General features: G+C 39.8%; 1 protein-coding gene across 1 annotated transcript; it reads right to left on the reverse strand.

Moving 5' to 3' along the window:
* Positions 1–409: 409 nt before the first annotated feature.
* Positions 410–9,305, reverse strand: rgcc (regulator of cell cycle). Its single transcript, XM_080498294.1, has 5 exons — positions 9,225–9,305; positions 8,901–9,074; positions 4,267–4,374; positions 3,324–3,386; positions 410–1,756 (listed from the first exon to the last, which is right to left on the reverse strand). Exons 1-5 carry the CDS (start codon positions 9,235–9,237, stop codon positions 1,749–1,751), a joined length of 366 nt encoding a protein of 121 aa, XP_080354420.1. The 5' UTR covers positions 9,238–9,305; the 3' UTR covers positions 410–1,748.
* Positions 9,306–12,007: the final 2,702 nt, after the last annotated feature.

The raw sequence follows: 12,007 nt of genomic DNA on the forward strand, positions 1-12,007 counted from the left end.
TACAAGACTTGATTATTGCAACTCTGTTTTAAGAAGTAAATTGTTTTAATTAAATAAACTGAACTTATTTGGAAAAAACTTCTGCTACAAATACATAAATTGAGTAGTAAATACTAATATCAGTATTATCAATATTATAATTTGTGTAATAGAACTAAAATAGAACTGCTTTTAAATGCTTAAATCACACAAAAGATTTAAAAAAAACAATACTCAAAAGTACATGAAACTAAAAATACTACTTCATTAGTGTTGCAATTGGTTACTTCCTCCTCAAATTCTAACATCATTTTCGTGTTTATGGACTTCGATGCGGAATAAAGATCTGACGAGTTATTTTAATACTACAAGTACACAAAAATACTTGAGTGACTTGTAACAGGTTCAAAAGAAAGAAAGGAGACACGCGTTTCTAAAAGAACAATATACTTTAATAGTATCTCTGGCAGGCGTCAGCTGTATTAAATACACACATATTGCTTTTCCAGTTTTTATTTCGGATTAAAGTCACATTTAATCTCTTTAAATCCCCGTCAACAAATCTTAATCTGTCCCGTCCACACCGAGGCAAACGCCTCATATTTACATATCATACAAAAATATATTTCACAGAAAATGTGTGATAAAAATTAACAATAAGACGCTCTATAAAATTACAAACATCTTTCTATTATATATAAAAAAAAGCCATTTTCTTTAAATAATCTTCCAGCCGAGGGGACGTGATGGACTTTTTTTTTTTTTTTTTTTTACACCAGGACCAAGTGCAGCGGAATCCTACTGATCTAGCCGAACCGATATTGAGTCAAAACAACGGTGGTATCGATACTGATACCGATACTTTATCTGTTTCCTACACCTCATATTTTAACATTACGCTGCAATAACTCAAGTTTATTTAAATTGATTTTATACAAAATGTCTCATCCCACTTAATTCAAGATAAATTTAATGAACAAGTAATATTAGATAGATGGACTTATTTTACAACGATGCGTCTAAAATATCCTGTGAAGTCAAACAATCTTGAAATGATCTTGTTTTGAGTTGTATTTTAGAAGCAGCGAGGTTTATTTTACATTTCGTACATTTTTTTTTTCAAGCTGGTGTTATCTGTATGAGATATATAATTTAGATTTTAGCATTTGTGGCTTAATCTCATTAGCCAAGCTTGAAAATACTGATAAAATAAAGCTTAAAATCAAGCTGTTCCCTGCTTCTTTCCCCTGGATCATTTTTCCTTGTTTTCCAGTGTATGTTCGACTTTTTTTTACACAATTATAGTTATTGGCCTCTTTTGCGCCGCAGAAATGCCGATTAAACAGTAAATAAGAGTCTGCATGAGAATCGATCCATGAAAGCGACGTGAGTATCGACATTTTTGGTATCGACCCAACCAGAAAATATCAGGAAAACAGAGTGGGTGGCATGTTAGCTTTTTTTTTTTTTGCATTAAGCACACGCCCTCCTCACACGTTTTGACCAATCACAGGACTGACGGGACGCCACGTGGGGGCGAGAGGTTCCGTCCAGAAGCTGGAGTTGTTGAAGTCTGCGCTGCCGCGGTGGAGAAGCTTGGCAGGTGCCGCTGTTCTCCAGCTGCATCCTGTTGGCTGGTTTGGGGTTTGTTTGGGAGGGAAGGGGGGGGGTGGAGAGGGGGGGTGGTGTTAGGTGCATTGTCCAGATGTCCCCCTCCCTCGGTCCGTCCGTCCGCCATGGCGACGCTCCAGGGTGACTGAGCCACCGTGTCACATGCCTGAGGAGAGACAGAGACGGACATGGTGAGAGCAGGACTCCTGTGGGGTTGCTGGTTCTATTCTCAGATCGGCCTTTACTCGTCGTAAACACCGCTGGGCCCAATAAACATGCCACTCACTGGTGGGTGGGTTGGTGGGGAGGGGGGGGTGGTAACAGGCTGGCTGACGGCCCGATTGAATGTGACGCTTCACAGAGTGCCGAGGCGCCTGCGAGCTGGCGAAGACGCACATTCAGTGGCCGAAACGCTACACCCAGAGCGGGGGGGTGTGGGGGGGGGGGGGAGGAGGGGTGGTTGAGGAACAAACACGGAAACGAGGGAAGCGTTTCAAACCCCGAACCGCCCCCTCCGTCTAATTCCAGTCCTGACATTTACAGTTGGAATTCGCGGCCCAGGTTTCACACCGGCGAACATTCCTCATAACTCTCATGCAAGTTACAACACTGACAGGCGGACGCCGTCCAAGACAAACCATCTGTGTTTGGACTGCAGGGAGCCGCCGGGGATCCTGGGTCTCGCCCCGGCGCAAGGTGCAAGACACGTCGGGGCTGTTTATTCTCTCCACGGGCGTCACTTTTAAGTCTCGATTACCAGTGTAATACGTGTTTGTTTTGATCCGTCCATTTCATCATTAATGCAACATCAGAGTTCAGAGTTAATTTTGTGGTTTTTAGAGTTAATCGTTTACGTTCAGCTATTGGCGTGAGTTTAGAGTTAATAATGTGAATTTAGAATTAGAGTTAATCGTGTGCTTTTTGAGTTAGTGGAGTGACTTTAGGCTTTGATGCCAGTTTGAAGGCAGTCCTGTGAGTTTAGAATTAATCATGTGAGCTTAAACTTAATGGCGTGAGTTTGGAGTTAATCGTGTGAGTTTAGAGCTAATTTTGTGGTTTTTTGAATTAATCGTTTACATTCAGCTATTGGTGTGACTTTAGAGTTAATAATGTGAATTTAGAATTAGAGTTAATCACATGCTCTTTGAGTTAGTGGAGTGACTTTAGGCTTTGATGCCAGTTTGAAGGCAGTCCTGTGAGTTTAGAATTAATCATGTGAGCTTGAGTTTGTAGTTAATCGTGTGAGTTTAGAGCTAATTTTACCTCGAGGGAAAACATCCCCCACGGTGCTTTTAACTGAAGGAGGGAGCCGAGGAGGAGCAGCGGAACCCAACGTTTGTGCTGTTGTTATTACTCTCTATAAATGGAGGCCAGATAAAGGGGACGTAATAGAAAACCCGGTATTTTGCGGTGCGTTGTGGTGTGTGAAAATTGCAAGGTGCTAGCTGGAGTAGTTGCAGCTCCGGGTTGAGTGACGCCCCTCCACCCCCCCACCCCACCCCCCCCTCACCACCACCACCACCACCAGAGGCCCTGACATGCCTCAGCCACATGGTAATCCTGACACATCATTGTTTCTTAGAAAACGTAAGGGGAGTGACTCCTGAGTCACGACGTGAGCCGATGCAGACAGGAGGGCGGCGCCAGCACACGGAATAATAAATCCTGGGGGGGGGGGGGGGGGGGTGAGGGTGAGGGTGGGGGGGGGGGGGGGTGACAGACAGATGACTTACTCTCTAATGTCCTGTCGAGGTCGGCGATGAAGTCCTCAAGTTCTTTCGTGTCGCCCAGTTTGGCTGCAAAGGAGAAGGAAGCAGGTTTCAGAATAACGTCAAGTGAGGAAGAGGAGGAGGAGGAGGAGGAGATGGAATCTTCTAGAACTCAGCTTTTCTCTCATTCTCCAAACCATATTCACTGTTTGGGTTTTGGAGCTTGACGACGATAATTTGTTCGTCCTCTGCAGATCTGCAGGGAGCGGCCTGTGTTTTCTTTTTTCGAGATATACTATAGTACGTGAACACTTCTAAACTCGGACGCGAGATGTTCTCTCGCAAACTTACTTGAACTTACATTTTGACTGAGAATTCACAAGAGAGTCCGATTCCTCAGGGAAGAGTCGGTTTCGTCGTTAACTTTGGAGCAATTCTAAAAAAATATCTGTCGCTACAGTGCCTTCAGGAAAAATGAATGATTCAGTAAGTTAATCTACACTGTTAAGACACTTTAACACTTTGCTTCCATATTGTGATTTGATCGATAAGCCTTTTCTTCTTCCTTATAACCCGTCGACAAATTGTGAAATTTAAGTTCGACTCTTCGTGGATTATTGCAGCGTCAACTTGTGAAACACATAAGCGTGACAATCTGTCCCGTGGTCTTATCGGGCGTCGGGGCCCGGCGGTCTACAGCCTCACATCTCTTCTCTGTGGGACTCCAGCAGCTGCTCTGAGGTTTCCGTATATCCCAGATTATTATACATTGCTATCTTTTCCACACATCTGGGGTCAAAAGGAAGAGTGGAAAAAAACTCTATTTCAGTCTAGTGTGTGACTCCAGGGTGTCCGAAGATGTTAGCGCCTCAGAAAATCACCAAAAAGTACATCAAACCCCAAGTTTTCTTGATTTTATTCCACTGACATCTTCAGTGTTTGAGGAGTTATTTATTCTTTTGCTCACGTTTTGGCGAGAGAAGCGGCGGCGAGGCGGCGGTCGGGGAGAGCGCGGTGGGCGAGTTCAGCCGCTCGTCGCTGAAGCTGAAGCTGTTTCTGTTGAGCGACTCGGCACCTGTCAGGAGGAGACGAAACCCAGATCGATTAGATTCAGCCGTCCCCCCCGTCCCCCCCCATCCCCCCTCTCTCTCTCTCTCTTCTCGCAGATCTGTGTCAGTGGGGCGGACATTCTCCTGCCATGACGCCATTCTTCCTCTTTGGTGCTGCACTTCCAACACACACTGCTGCAGGTATTTGCAAAGACGTGACTCACGGGCATCAATGCAAAAAAAAAAGCCTCTTTGGTTGCAGAAGACCATGTTTCAAACGTAGTTTCACTTCTTCAAGAGAGTAGAAACTCTGACCACGTGAGTGCAGGACTAAATGGAATTTCATTCGTTAAAAGCGACCTTTTGCACGTCGTTGATGTTTGTTTATGGAGCTTTGCTTCCTTTTTTTTTTTTCAATCGAGGAGGTCGTTTGTGAAGGAAGCAGAAGCAATAAGAAGTGGCAGTAACAGCGTCAGTATTCATTTTAGAGAGGATTTCTCCGCATGCTGATGTAATAAATGTACCATAGTAATCTAATATGAAGCCAAACATCACAACAATAAACATATTTTGAACTGTTTATCATTCTACTGACTTTCTATCGGAACTTTTTATTGAGTGATATAAATCCCGTTAGAATTTTATCCTAATTTGAGACATTTCTAAACTCCAAATTCAGATTTTTTCTTTCATTTTATGCTTTTCGACAAATATTGCCACGTATAAAAACAAGAACGTCGGACGGTATGAAAGGTTGTAGAAATACAAGAAGAAGAAGAAGAAGTTAGATTAGATTTACATTTGAACAATGTCAAAGTGCTGCAGGATTATTATTTTTGTTTTTTTTAATGTAAGTAAATGTAAGAAAGGTAAAGAAGTTGATGCTGCAGGTCCAGCAGCTCTCCCTCTCTCTCTCTCTCTCCCTCTCTCTCTCTCAACAGTTTCTCAGATGTGGAGCACCTACTTATTGCCCCCCCTGTCTGACCTGCACCTCTCCCACCACTCATTCATCCCGGACGGCCCCTCCATCCATCAGGCGGAGGGACAATAGGCGGCTCCTGCTCCGGACAGGCCCCCCCGTTCAGCTCAGTGCCATGGAGAGGACCTGGGATCATTGAGGAATCTGATCCCTGGAGCAAATCAACCAGCTCATTAGAGCCTCAGACAGCAGGTTCGGACACCTTCCCTGATGTTTCATTACCTACGGCATCACATCAAGCTTGGGAAAGACGGGTTTGCTTTGGTGAGATGCCCAATAGGCACGTGGTGAGCGGCTTCAAAAATAGATGAAATTCTACTTTGATGTGTTTCTATTCTGGGAGCAGCTTTATGGAATCTCAGTGACAACTTAAAACTGTGCAAATCACTGTTCTGCTTCAAAAAAACAGTAAAAAGAAAAAATTATTAATGGTTACAATGAACAAATATTGTTTGGTAGGGTTTTTTCATGTATTACTTCTGTTATGTTCCATATTAATTTTTTCTCCTGTATTATGACTGCTATTTTTATTATTATTATTTTTTATTTTTTTCTTTCTCCAGTTGCTTTTTTAAAATTTGATTATATTTTTTGCATCACTGGTATCTGGGGTAACCGCACGGGTTTTTAAGGGATAGGCTAAAATAAGCCTTGGCTTCAGCCTAATACCCATTTGGGTTACAAGTATATTGTGGAAACAGTGAAAAATTCACAGGTGTGTGAACTTGTACCATGAACTGCACAAAAATTCATCAACTGCACTTATACTGAAACTGTAACCGAAATAAACCATTCATTCATTCATTCATTCATACTTGTTATAGTGTTGGATTCAATTCCCACAGCCTGGCAGGAACACTGACTTCAATGTTCATTGAGCATTTCTGAGATTAAATGATTAGTTAAACTTTAAAATTGCACGCGACCGACAAATACTGACTTTATTATTGTGAGATGAGACAAAATGATCATTGAAGTCCTGAGAACAGACCGCAGCTCCGCATGTGACTGGGTGACTGCTCTGCTCTGAACATCAAAACTCTCCGCTCCTAAATAGTTCCACAGAAAGTCTCTCCAAAAAACTCCCAGCCGCTGTAAAGCTATTTGGAAGTGGCTTCACCATGTGTCCGTTTGGGAAACGGAGACCTGAGGCATATTTTGTCTCCGCGTGTCAGCATATGAGGTTTTTTTTCACCATTTGGGCTGCAGCCGGCCAAATGACCACAATTCAAATCAATGCGATTTTTGCAACACTGGGTTGTTATTCTTCAAAATCTTTAAAACAAAGAGTTGTAGTATTTTAATATTCTAGATATTCCTCATAAAACATGTTTGTGACATGAGACCATTTGCATTTTTATTTATTTTTTTCATTGTTTGAAGAAATTGCAGTTTTTGTATCATGACCCCACTCTTCCACAAGCAGTTCCCAATGGGATCTTCTATGAAACTTAATTCTTAGCAACTCTGACAGTCCCACTTACACATGTGATGTCATCTTATACAGAACTGCTCGGGATCATTTTTGACCCCACTTGTGGAAGAGTGGGGTAGTGATACAAAAACTGCAATTACTTCAAATTAATGAAAAAATCAATAAGAATGCAGATGGCCTCATGTCACAAACATGTTTTATGAGGAATACCTGGAATATGAATATATTACAACTTTCCATTTTAAAGATGTTGAAGAATAACGACCCCACGTGTGCATCTCAGGGTTAAAGGAAAACAAAAAAAACAACAACTTTGATCCGTGATAATGGATTTTTCTTCTCGTTCTCTATGATTCTGTCCAGATCTGGAGAGAAGCCTTGTGACTTCACGGATCCACGCCGACGCTGCTTTCTGAACACGACACTAAAGGAGAGATCAGGACTTTGGACTTGAGGTGAAGCTATAATGACATTTGAGTTAAAGATGTGTCCGTTTTGAGCACAAGCAGAGCTTCTATCATACACTTTTAGTTTTTAAATGTCAATAATTTTGTTATTTAAAAAAAAAAAAAGGAAGTAATGTGAGCCCACAGACATGGGATGACAATTACTTAAAATTATGGCTGATAACAAACTGGCCTGAGAATTTGGATGTTTTAATTGTATAATTTAATCAGGGTAGGCATCTTTTATTTTGAACACGGTTTCATTTAAGTGTTGACTCCAGTCCCGGTTGGCTGTGTGAAGGCAGGACACGCCCCGGACCCTTCACGAGTGCGTCACAGGGTAAACACACTCACGTCTACAGGCCATTTCCAGTCCAGAATTAAACCTAAAAAAAAAACATGTTTTGGAGAAAACAACCTCATGCTCTGCACAGGAAAGCCCCCCCAAGCTGGGACTCGAACCAGGGGTTGTCTGGCTGTGAGGCAAAGAGAGCAAACCACTACACAGAGGAACTCATTCATCTTAACTTTGGTGGATAAAGAAGCCACAGATTAGCTCTTCCGATAAAATCATGATGAAGAGATAAGTAACTGAACTAATAAAAGGTTTCACTCATTCATTTCACTCAAATTCACTTATTAAGTCTCAACGTTAAGTCAGCGTACTGCCAGTATTTCAAATTAAAGAATCTTTTTAGGATTTTTATATAAAACTCACTCAAAATTACCACACCCAGAGTGTCATCGAGGCTATTTCAACACTTAAAAGTCAGTTAAAAAAAACACCCTCATGGATCATTTATACATGATCAATTAATTTGAAAAGCATGTATTTCCACCATTTCTCACTTAAAATTCCTCAAAATCAAATAGATTTCTCACTGGATTCCTGTGGACGTCTGATTTGCTCATAGAGTAGTAGCTATTCAGTAGATTGCCCCAATCAAAGCCAATAAAAACACCGTCATTGAGGATTTCTACATGATTATTTGAGTTGGAAAGCATTATACACATATATTTCACCATTTCTTATTTCAAAAGCCTTTGGATTTGCTATAATTCTCACTAAATGTCTTTAAAAGACTGTCGACATGCTGTTGATTAACATTGTAGTACCAGTAGTATGTGATGCATAAAACTCTCAATCCTAATAAAGACAAGACCGTGCATCTTTCTTTTAAAGTGCTTCATAGTTAATTTTACATCTATGATGAATTGACTGGAAGGAAAACATATGCTTTACTCCTATTTCAATATGTAAGATAATTATTTAGTCATGTATTACATCAGGGGTGTCAAATATAAGGCCAGTGGGCCGAAACCGATCCGCACGAGGCTCGAAGTAAATGGTAAAAACTGATTGATTTATTTTTTTTAAACACAGTATAATGTGCCGTGAAAGGTTTTTGGTACTTGTTCCACACCAAAATGTCAATTTCAATAATAAATTAGAAGAATATTAATTTTAAACCACAGAATAATGTTAGTGTTAATAATAAAAATGATGGAAATTAAAGCAGACAAAGATCAATATGTTTCATTGCAATTGGCTTCATATTGAGATTCAGTACTAATTGTTTGGTTTCGTTAAAAAAAAAAAAAAATTTTTTTTTTGACATTTTCATCCTAAAATAGACAACAACAACAAACACTTTAAATTTAACACGCGCGCGCGCGGGCGCGCACACTCACTGTCGGAGTCGCTGATGCCGCTGTCGCTGACGCTCGCGCTGCTCCGCCTCTTCGCCGTCTTCAGGTGCTCGTCGTACCTGAAGTGTCTCTTCTCCACCGGTGACTTGAAGTCCTCGATCACCGCGTCGAACTCGCACAGCACGTCGTCCAGGTCGTCCTCGTGCACGAACCGCGCTGCAGGGTGGGAAAACACTGTCATTGTATTTAAAAAACAATATATATATATATATATATATATATATATAGCTTATAATAATAATAGTTTGAAAGGGTTTTCTGACTAAATACATTTAAAAAAAAGAAAAGAAAACGTCTCATTCTTACCTTGAGGTTTCATCTTTGCTTGAGTTTATCCAGAAAGAGAGAAAAGTTCCAGCAGCTTGTTTCCAGTGAGCAGAAGGTTCCTGGAGTCAAACCCGCAGCGCCACTCAGCCGCCTTTTATCGCCCAGACCACAGGGGGGCGGGGCCGGGTGTGTGCGTGTGTGTGTGTGTGTGTGTGAGTGTGTGTGTGTGTGTGTGTGTGTGTCCCGGCTGAAGTTACACTCCCTGACGTGTCCTTCATAAAAAAAAAAATGTGTTTGTAAACAACTTGTAATCCAGACGTATTTATAATGGTGACCCGGATTGTGTCACCGGGCAGATCTGATGATCAGCCTCAGAGACACACTGGCAACATCACAGGTCTGAGCATTAACAAGTAAAAAAGTAATATCGAAAATATTCTAAATATATATATATATATGAACAGAAATAGAAAAACAAGATGCATGTAAACAATAGTGCATGCGCAGAATATAAAGATGCATATTTTTTCAAAAATTGCAGGTCTGCCATAAAAATAATGAACATTGCAATATATGACACGAAAGGTAAGACGCAGAGGTTACTATAGGTGCCTGTTTAATTTGAATCTTTATATTATTCGTCTTCTGCCTGGTTTTGTCCTGCTGGGAATGGTAGGAATCGTACTTTTTCTTGTTATAAGTCATGTGTTAATATCTGCTTATATTTGCTTTGCTAAGAACCCCTCATGTCCAATAATGCAATAAAATTGACATTTTTATTCAAACGCGTCCTTCGGGTTTTGAGGTTGTCTTGTGTCCACTGCTCGTAAGGAATTTATTAAATTGAATAGTCTTAAAAGATTTTGTTTGTTGTTTGGGCCACATTGGATCCTATGTTTTGATAAAAACTTGATAACATGCAGCACACAAAGCTTTTTAGGCTTTGGACAAAATTCCTATATAAACATGTAGCTCAGTGTGACTGAATTACCAACAAGAACTGAAGGTGACTGTGAAGGTGACGTTTTGTCATAACTCGAGAATAGAAAACAGATGTATCACCTTAAAATGAACCTGAATCATTTATTAGATCATACTTTCACCTGACAATCTCTTTAATCTCTATTCTATAAGCAAAAACATCCCAAATATGACACAATTTCTTTATAGAGCAACACAAAATGAATAATGATTGTATTATATTAAGTAATAGAATGTTTTTAATTTGAGAAAAATATCAAATTACATAATTAGAATAACAGAAAACGCTTTTCTTTATCATCGGCTACAATATTATCCGACTGGTTGAGTAGAGGCACTTTAAAGTTATTTAATTTATCTTTAAAACAAAACTAAATAATTCTATATCATAGTATTTTGTGTTGATCATGTTCAAAATGATTGAGAGGAAACTGTTCAAGCTGGTGTTGATCAGTAAAAGTGTGAATAGAGTGACACCTGGTGGTTGAAATCCACAACTGCATTCCGCACCAACGCATTTCTATCAATTCTTCTAAAATTATGAACAAATGTTGCTGTTTCTACTCACTTTAAGAGACAATTACACGATTGTATGTGTTTTAAAGGTAGAAACTTGTCAAAAACGTTTTTTTTTCATCACAAAGTTGGACAAATTGGTAAAACAAACAAACAAAACAAGCGTTTTTTTGCACGCTTTCCCCTCTTCCTTTAACTCCCTGCCAACATGCAGCGTCTCCTCCACCCTGACGCAATGCACCAACACCACTATAACTCTAAAAATACCAGGACATACGAGGACATACGCCGCCAGTCGTTCCAGGGAATTCGGTTATTTTAGTTATGCATCTAAACCTTAGAGCCGCCGGTAACGTGACCTCAGCGGTCACGTTACCGGCACCACCACCACCACCACCACCACTGCTCTAACCGAAGAGGTCATGCATCACTGAGCCGGATTGAAAAAAAAAAAAAAGAGTACGCAGATCGCTTTTTATTGAAAAATAAAATTACATGACGTCGCTTACTTACATATTTACACTCATTCACAATCCATTCAGGTCACATGCTGACCTTGTAATGCGACACACACGTGGAAACCGAACCGGTCCGCCCACACTTTTTAATGCCTGACTCCTTTACCAAAATAAAATAAAAGTTTAACAGATTATTTCCTTGTTTTAAAAAAAAAAATGGGTGAAAATCGGTGATAAATCTCGTCGGTGGGAAAATACATTTGTGGGTTGAGCAGCAAAATTGAATATGTGGGTAAGATGTAAAAAAAAAACAACAACAAAAAACAATGTTAAGTAATTTCTGCCAAACAGCTTGTTTTAGGCTTAAAATGTGTAGAAACACAAAGAAGCGCTCATAATTGATTCTTTTTTAGTCTGAACAGAAAATGTAATTTAATTTCTCTCTCTGTATTCATTGGAATTATACATAATGAAAATATCGTATGGCTTTCTCATACATCAAATTTGAGGATTGCTATGAAATTTTGCATTTTAAAGTGAAAACACAAACCTTGTCCTTTGTTTTGAGTGTCTGTTTCCATGACAACGGTGATCGGAGCCACTGGAAATGCAACTTTTTGAAAACGGCTAATGTTCACGGCGTTAGGATCCATAGGCAGTTAAGGATGTTTTCTTTTTCACTATATTTAAGTTTTTTTTATTTTTCAGAGTGAAAAAAAGAGCTGTAGCTTAATGTTTTGTCTGTTTAAGTTATCTTGAATTATCTCATGAAAATCTGTTTCAACAGAATAATGAATACAATAAATCCTACAGTTATTAATAGTATATATTATATTTTATTCAGTTTATTTTTAAAACAGTGAAGGA

Source organism: Blennius ocellaris, assembly GCF_963422515.1.
Source record: "Blennius ocellaris genome assembly, chromosome: 6".
In the NCBI taxonomy this organism is placed as follows: Eukaryota; Metazoa; Chordata; class Actinopteri; order Blenniiformes; family Blenniidae; genus Blennius; species Blennius ocellaris.